This window comes from Porites lutea, chromosome 9 (assembly GCF_958299795.1).
Source record: "Porites lutea chromosome 9, jaPorLute2.1, whole genome shotgun sequence".
In the NCBI taxonomy this organism is placed as follows: Eukaryota; Metazoa; Cnidaria; class Anthozoa; order Scleractinia; family Poritidae; genus Porites; species Porites lutea.
The window spans coordinates 16,864,939-16,874,181 of NC_133209.1; the positions used below are offsets into that span (position 1 = coordinate 16,864,939).

At 39.6% G+C, this 9,243-nt stretch overlaps 1 protein-coding gene across 1 annotated transcript; it reads left to right on the forward strand.

The window, feature by feature from the left end:
• The first annotated feature begins 7,208 nt into the window (after nucleotides 1-7,208).
• On the forward strand, nucleotides 7,209-8,739 carry LOC140948378 (uncharacterized). The gene is made up of 3 exons (XM_073397612.1): nucleotides 7,209-7,392; nucleotides 7,769-7,819; nucleotides 8,676-8,739. Exons 1-3 carry the CDS (start codon nucleotides 7,231-7,233, stop codon nucleotides 8,727-8,729), a joined length of 267 nt encoding a protein of 88 aa, XP_073253713.1. The 5' UTR covers nucleotides 7,209-7,230; the 3' UTR covers nucleotides 8,730-8,739.
• The last annotated feature ends 504 nt before the right edge of the window (nucleotides 8,740-9,243 follow it).

Sequence of the window (9,243 nt, forward strand, 5' to 3'; positions counted from 1 at the left end):
ACCAAAACAGCTAGATTTGCAATAACATGAAATCAAGAAAGCGATCTAGCGTTGACCACATCTAAGCTATAAGGTGATGTTACACGGGACCCGGAACGACGATTTTTATAATTAGTGCAACACAGCGTTGCAATGTTGGAACAATGTTCAAACTATTCGAAACAATGTCGCAATAACGTTGCAACGCTTTGCTGAGCTAAAACTCGTTACGAATCGTCTCGTGTAACGTCACCTTTAAGAAAGTAATAAGAAAACGTTTAACTCCAACTATATTACGTAACACCGGTTTTTTACCATTTACATGGGCAAACCGGTCGGTTCACGGTTTGGCCAAATGGTAAGCAAAATTCAACATTTGTAAATTTCGTCCCAGAATCGCGTTTTCCATTTGTAGAAATCAGTCCCATCAGTTTCGAAAAACGGCCGCGAAAGCCTGAATCTGATATCAAAAATGGCTTTGAATGATCGAAGAAATGGAACACAAATTTCTGTTTGGAGATTCTTTTATATGTCTCGTTTCTCCCTGAAGTCTTCCGCTGGAAAGACTCAAAAAGTCGTGTTCCATCTACTTTCCAACCAGATTTTCCGGAAACTTTAATGGTAAACAACCACTAGCACACCGCGTATAGCCCGTGGCTATCCTACCGTGTGGCACGAAATTTTCGCGAGACTAAATTAGTTGACCGCCAAAGTAACCTCGAGTTGCATTTGGGTTGCCATACCTGTTCATTGAGTTATTTTACATTGGTATGCCTGTGGTGCGGACAGACGGTCGCTCGGTCGGTGTACGGTCATGGGATTACTAAATTTACCCGGATGGGTACATTACTTCATTTTCTTACCCATGGTGTTCCGCTGGCACGCTTCGCGTGCGAGAAACTTTTTGTGAATGGTAAACAACCACTAGCACACCGCGTATAGCCCGTGGCTAGGTGCGGCACGAAATTTGCGAGACTAAATTAGTTGACCTATAACTTTATAGCCTGCGCGTGTGTAATTGATGGAACGCGGTTACTTGGCCACCCCTACGGTAACCATGACGTGCCGTTTTACACTGCATGGACCAAATAACATTTATATAGACTGATTTACGGATCTGACCTAATGAAGAGTGGGAACGGATGTCATTAGATGGGCAAATACAAACTAAGATCTACCAAATTGAGGTTTTTGAGCCCGCGAGACTGAGCAACCCAAACAAACCCTTGTTTTGACTAAAACCGCTGGACACAAAACCTCCCCTGGGTCGAGTACATTCTCACAACCGAGTTCCGGCAAACGTTTGCTCTCGCAATTCTTGTGACTCCGACGATAGTTGTCACATGATCAATTCACACAACTGTTTATAGTACGGAATTAATACCATGTTTACACTCTACCGAGCATGAGTCTTTCAAAGCTAAGCCTTTAAAGTTTTGGTTTAACAAGCACGTCTTTTAGCGATTTTCTTTATCTATAAGAGAACAAGAGAGGCTCCTTGAATATCTCTTCAAGTCACGGCTGGTTCTGCATTAGATGTCATTTGTCCATAAGTATGTTTTTTATGTTTCGAAATGACGGCTGAAATTGCGTGACAAAGGGTGGAAACTTTTTCCACGATCTCAATTTTTGCTTGAGAGCTTCGAATTCCTTCCTTTCATGTTTAACTTCTTTGGAACAGTTTACTCTAAGAGGCCTGAGAGCCTCTCCTTTGACAAAACCTTTTTTAACGCCCGCTGGGTGACAGCTGTTTAAGTCTGTGCACTAAAATGCTTCAGAAGGCTTTAAATGTGTAGGTACATCAAGGATTCTTTTTTCTCGAATCGTTCTCCCTTATAGACTGTTGTGTCCAAGAATGTAGTTTATATTGCTGATACTTCAGTAGCAAACTTGATAGCAGGGTGATTAGCTTTGGCTTTCTCAATAGAAAAAGTTCTATTAGATTCCTTGTAGCCTGCAAAGCAGGGAAATTTTGCTGTGCGATCAATTTGGACTTTCGACTGACCGAGAGTTGAGGCGAGTCAAAAAATGATTCTAAGGGAGAAGTTGATCCCTTGCCTTCTCTTCCTCCATATAACCTTTGGGTCGCGCTTTAACGCTTGCTCTGCAGACTATAATGTTCCTTGTACATGAGTACAACCTCAAGATACCTTTTCAATGCTTTATTTCAATCAACAGTAACACTGACCCTAATTTGACAACTACATTTAATTTCGTTACATCCAGTTTGCTGTTAATGGAACACGTTAGCTTTCCAATACCGTTGAGCTTTCAAGCACCAGTTGAGGACTAGCCCGGAAGCTTGTATAACGCCACTAGTATTTTGCAAATCTTTGTCTGCGTGAAAAAGAAAATAAAATGAGTGAATTTTTGCGTCTAGTGCGAAGCACAGACACTATAAGAAAACGCCAAAATCCTCTGGTAAGTGCTTCATATATGGCAAATTATTACGTCCTGCGAATAAAGTTTCACTGAGGTTTCTCCTACGTGACACATTACATAAAGCATTCTTTTCTGGGTACCAGGAGGGTAATATCATCGATAATCACTCGTAATTTCTTCGTGACCCGAAATAAACCTTTAATGACAATCGGAACCAATCGAATGTGTATTAGTAGAGACGACAATTGCGCCAACACCATGTGCTTTCCACGACAACTTCCGACAAATGCAAGAAAACTCTTTACGACGTGTGTGATACGAGTTGTCATATCGGTAAGTTACCTTTTAGTTTCTTACTTTGCGATGAATTTCTTAAGACGTATTTTCTCACCATGCCACAGCTTTCGAAGTATGTGTTAATCCGGCCGAATGAAAGGTTTCGAAAGGTGCTTCAAAGTTGAAGATCAAGGTACTTGGCGCGGACAGAATCTCCATGCTGCAATTTTGCGACCGCCTGCGAAGAGGATACAAATTAAGCTTTTTGAGCCCCATTTGGGGAAAGAAAAGCCCGTTATGGGAAATGTTGAGCCCCTTTTGGGGATAACAAAGCCTGCTGAGGGATGAAATAAGCCCTGTCAGGGAAATGTAAACGGCAGAAAATCTTTCGTCGCTGAAGGATTTAAAGTGAAAATACCTTTCGTTAGCCAAACATATACGAAAGCTGTGGCGATTTCCTTCCGACAAAGTCATACTAGAACTTTTAACCTTGTTAAATATCACCCAAGGGTTGTTTTTAGTGAATCTTTCCTTGCGAAGGTTAGCACTGATGAGGAGGTGTGCTCGCCATGTGTGAGAGAATTTGATAGACATTGCAAAGTACAGGAAAAACGTCATAGAGACCGAGAACCGTCAAGATTACCGATAATACTCAATTACCCAGCACTAGACACATGTACGCTTTGCGGACCTATTTTTTAATACCTCGCCGTGTACGATTTTTAAAATCTCTGTTAATTTCCTTTTCTTATCACATGCCAGGATTTTCATTGATTTAAGTTGCCTCTCTTTATTTCATCATTGAAAAAGCTATGACCACCTCTTTAGAAAAGGGTAATCCCTACCGCTGCTGGAAAACGCACAAAAGAGCTAGCCGGGAAACCATGAATACCAGTATCTAATAGTCGTATGAAAACAATCACTCTGCGTGTAAGTTATCTACACCAAACTACATACTTTTGCTGTAAAACTACGTTTCGACGTCAGAGTTCAAGTGTTCAAAATGAAGACAAAAAAGATCTTACCTTCTTACTAAAAAGGCAGAATACTCCGACAAGTTTGCACTTTTTAAGAGAAGAGAATAAAAATATGTTAGTTTTACTGACAATAATAGCTCAATGGTACGTTACTGTTTAATATATTAAAACACCGCTTGCTGAGATTTTATTAATCGATAATGCCATTCTTTGTCATTTGATGCGAATCGTTAGAAATAAGCAACGGCTACATCTTTTAACAGAACCTTTATCGCGCTAACATATTAACCAAATAAAATACGCAATTTCCTGGTTGAGCGAGCACGATTCTCTCGACGTATTCCCGAGGACTCCACACAGAGGACTCACTTTATAAAGGCGTTTAAAGGAGTCTGAAACAAATTAAGTTAATTCTCCCCATCCCAGTAGCCTGTTTAAAAATGGAGCCAAGGGAGGAATTCTTACCAGCGCTAGCTTTGTTGGAATACGACGAGCAGTTGAAATGGGACCGATTTCTGTTTATTTTTCGTCGGGGGCGAAGTTAATAAAAAATCTTATTGACTCTGATATCAACAGCCAGGATGTTTATCATCTTTTCCCTTTTGTGAACAGCTGAGTATTTTTTTCGCCAAACTCCTTTTGTTCAAACTTATACTCTTTTTGCGCCTACGCTGGAGGATTAATATTTTACTTTGCGTTTGAGACGTTACTAAAATATTTACTACAGGTACATTTCCGCATGTCATTTTCCATGTCAAGGCAAATCGTTTTCGATGTTCCAAAACAATTCCAAAGCTGAATTTGGAACGACCTTCTAATTACAGACTTCTGCGCCAACGATTTCTCTGAAATTTACACGGCATACGTATGGTATCAATAAAACCTAATACCCTGAAATATTTTAGTATAAAACGTCAGCAAAATTTTTTACGAGATGCAATGTTGGGCTTATTTCCTAAAAAAATATTTACCGTTACTAGTAAAATCCGATTATTATTTCGTATTATTGCTGAATGATATTAGAAGTTCTTCCCAAACTTTCGTAGCCATCGCGTTCAAACCGAAAAAGGTTATGACGAACAGTTCGTCCTAGCTCAATGCGCCTTTATTAATAACGGAGCCACCTTAAGAGGGAATGTCCACTAAGATCAAGCCGAATCGAAATTTCGTGGCACATGATGAAAAATCAAAATTCCTAATATTTCGTCCGGAGATACCCTATGGTGGGCTTAGGAACGTGGTGGTATTTTTTTTCCTGTAATATTTTTTTGAACGCCACAGAAACATAAAAAAAGGTGAGGGCTCCCTCGTTGCGGGAAAAACACCTAAAATTAACTTGACGCATACCTTCAAGTAAACTTCGATTTGTTTAATTCGCATTCGCATTCGCATTCGGTTTAATCCAGGAGGGGGTTAATGTCCTTAATCGAGAAGTATAGAACGTTTAACCGTTTGCAGGTAATTACAAAGGCAGCACTTTCTCCTTAGTTATTTATAGACCCAGGTTATTGGTCCTTCCAGGCTTAGTTAAACCCGTGGCCTTCCGATAGGAAGACCGGCACTTATCCAACTGAGCTTACCGGGCAGCGGTCTAACTGTTACATCTGAGATGACAAAAGGCCAAAGAAATAGCAAATACGATCTTTTTAATTGATATTGCTTTGTAAAGAAGTTATACAGCTTTCGGAATGCCAGCCCACACAGCGGATTGTAAGCGTCAAAAACAATATCAGCTAGGAGTTTATGGGCTCATGTCTCAGGTTACCTACATGTAAGGGGTCTTTTTGGGACATTGCAATGCAGTTCCTTCGTTAAGGGCAGGTGAACTTTGCGGTCAGTACACTGGCCAGACTTGTCCTCCAATGGCCTTACCCTTCTGCAACTCCCCGTGTTGCTGGCACTTAACCAATGGTGTATCAGTAGCCTCTGTAGGCACTTTACAATACGATAACGGGGACAACTGTGAAACTCCACTGAGGAACTGACTTGATATCCTTTCGAACTTGTACACTGTGCACCAATATTTAACCGTTACGCAATTTTCCTCAGTTATTTAGATCTGAAAAGAGGGGACTGTGTTTCAGCTCGCCTCTTGCTGTTCACGTTCTCTTGAAAACTAAATCTTTGGTCATTTCACTTCGCAGTTGACGGATAACGGCAAAGAAACTTACAGAAAAGCGTAAACCTGACTAAGCCCTGTATTACTGCGCTCCTGTCGACGCCTTCGTAGTTTCGCAAGGTCCCTAAAACCAAACCCTATCCAGCGGCACGTCCCCATATAGGCTATATAACATACATAGTATTACATACATACGTATGCTTTATACTGGTGGTGAATATTTTTTAAGAAATTCGCGCTTAAGTGGACCCTTCTGTTCAAAGAAAATCGCGTCTGGCAAAAAAATTTCCTGATTTTTTGACGGAAATTTCTGGTATCGGCTTTTATTCACAATAATAAGCATACCGCATTGGAAGCAGCGCACAGCAGTAAGAGCCCATGAATGTAATATATTAAAATGTATGTAGTAGCAGTTTTAGCCAAAACTGCTGAAGAGTATTTCAGAAACGACAAGGAACAAGTCATTCGACTGCAGAGCAAGATTTGGAGCAATTTATAGTGCTTCTAAAATTAACGAGTGCCTTTTAAAGAATAGCACGATTTCCAATCGGCCTTGGTTGTAAAAATCAGCAAACATTAGAATTACTTGTCCCGAAAATTGGAGTGGTAGCTCGTTCTCTCTCAAGGCAAAGTTCGTCCTAGCTCTATGCGCCTTTATTAATAAGGGAGCCACCTTAATAGCTTATGACTACATCTTTTCTTTAGAGAAAGTCTTTTTAGAAGCACTTTCCAGTTCAGTTCTTTAGTTGCAGGTTATAATGTAATTACCATTCGTGATATACAAAGGACCTTAATTAACTTAATGCCACCGTTCCCGGCCCATCCCCCTCCTCCTTTCCTCCAAAAAGTGTACACAGGTTTTAAGTCAGCACGTATATTTTACTAACGTCTCAATCGCAAAGTAAAATATTAAATACTCCCGCGTAGGCGCAAAAAGAGCATAAGTTTGAAGAAAAGGAGTTTGGCGAAAAAGTTACTCAGCTGCTCACAAAGGGGAAAAAGTGATCGATAAACATCCCGGTTGTTGATGTAAGAGTCAATAAGATATTTATTTACTTATTGCCACCTTTCCCGGCAAAGCCCCCTCCCCCTTTCCCGCAAAAAGTATACACACTTTTGATTGAACTCGTGCGGAAATGCACTTGAGGTAAATGTTTTAGCAACGTTTCAAACGCAAAGTAAATTATTAACCCCTTCCGCGTAGGCGCAAAAAGGGCATAAGTTTGAACAAAAAGAGTTTGGCGAAAAAAAAAATACTCATCTGCTCACAAAAGGGAAAAATGGGATAAACATCCCGGCTGTTGATATAAGGATCAATAAGGTATTTATCAACTTCCACCTGACCAAAACTAAACAGAAATCAGCAAATGTGTGTTTGCCCTCGCCTTTGTCACATGCCTCACGTTCATCAGCGTCATGGGTCAATAAAAAGGGCGCGAAAAGCTATGCTGGTCACATTGCTAGTAGATATTGTTAGCAGTGAATATTGGCTTCGAAATGAAATCTCTAATTCTCCTTCTGTTTCTCGGAGCGGTAGTCTTGACTCTGGCTGAGAATCCATTTCAGGAAGAGGCAGCCCAGGAGTACTTAGATGAAGAGAAAGGTGAAAACATTGCCGAGCGTGCTGAGGCAGACTCTGGTACTTTTCCAAAACGGCTGGTAAGATCTCCTCCCTTGTGTTCATTTTTAACCAGGCTACTGGGATGTAGAGAATTAACTTAATTTGTTTAAGATTCCTTTTAACACTCTTAAAAAGTAGGTTCTTTGTGTGGAGTCCTCGGGAATACGTCGAGAGAATCGCGCTCGCTCAACCAAGAAATTGTGTATTTTATTTGGTTAATATGTTAGCGCGATAACCGTTCTGTTAAAAAGTGTAGCCGTCGTTTTCTTCTGATGGCTAACATCAAATGAAAAAGAATGGTATCATCGATTAATAAAATACTAGCACACGGTGTTTTAATATATTTCAGTAACGTACCTTTGAGCTATTATTGTAAAACTCACTTTGATGGTTTTATTCTTTTCTCTTAAAAAGTGCCGAAGAATCCTATATTGGTGCGTGACGGCGCCCTGCCCTCCCATCAAGGTAAGATCTTTCTTGTCTTCATTGTGAACACTTGGACTTGGATGTCGAGAAGTAGTTTTACAGAAAAATTATGTGGTTTGGTGTAGTTAAGTTACATGTAATCGTTTTTATACGACTATTAGATACATGTATTTACGGTTTCACGGCGAGTTCTTTTGTGCGTTTTCCAGCCGCAAGTGATCACTCTTTTGTCAAGATACACTCTTTTGTTTTTATAAGAATATATTTTATAAGAATATCGAGGCTGAAATTTGCGAAATTTTAAGAATATTTTAAGAATAAAGCCGAGGCTGAGATTTTGAAAAGGATAGATATAATTTTGTGTGTTGAAACATCTGTAAATACAATACAATTTTATGTTTTTAACTTAACCGTATAAAATTATTCCTTTCTCTGAACGGCGAAACTAGCCAACATACGAAAAAACCTGCACTAGCTATAGCAAAATGTTCAACGCTAATGACAGTTCGATGAACGGTACATGTAATACCGCATGTACAGTATTCAGCACAGATCTATTGTAGATACCAAACACTTGTAATTGATACCCCAATAAATTCTAAAACGGAAATGTCATAAGCTATAATTTAAGAATAATACAAGAATATTTTCAGCCTAAAATCGGCAGAAAAATAAGAATATTCAGCCTGGGCCGGAAAAACAACATTCTTATAAAAAAAAGGGTGTAGTAGTCATAGTTTTGTGAATGATGATTAGCCTCAAATGATTAAGAGGGGAAACTTTAATCAATGAAAATCCTGGCATGTGATAAGAAAAAGAAATCAACAAAGTATTTTAAGTATCGTACAAGGCGAGGTTTAAAAAAATTCACACAGTTTATTTTCGTTTTACGCAGACAAAGTTTTGCAAATTAGTGGTGAATTACTGCGTACCCATCAAGGCTGGCTAGTCCTTAACTTGTGATTGAAAGACCAACGGTATTGGAAAGCTGACGCCATTAACAGCAAACTGGATGTAACGAAATTAAATGTAGTTGTGAAATTAGTGTCGATGTTACTGTTGATTGAAATAAAGCATTGAAAAGGTATCTTGTGGTGGCACTCATGTACAAGGAACATAGTCTGCAGAGCAGCCTTTTTTTTTTTTTTTTTTTTTTTTTTTTCCCCAAAGCGCGACCCAAAGGTATATGGAGGAAGGGCAGGCAAAGGGTCAACCTCTATCTTGGAATCATTTTTTGACTCGCCCCAAATCTCGGTCAGTTGAAAAGTCCAAGTCGATCGCACAGCAAAATTCGCCTGCTTTGCAGGCTACAAGGAATATAATAAAACTTTTCATTGAGAGAGAGCCAATGCTAATCACCCTACTAGCAAGTTTATTACTGAAGTATCAGAAGTAGAAACTACATTCTTGGACACAACAGTCTTTAAAGGAGAACGATTCGAGAAAAAAGCATCCTCGATGTG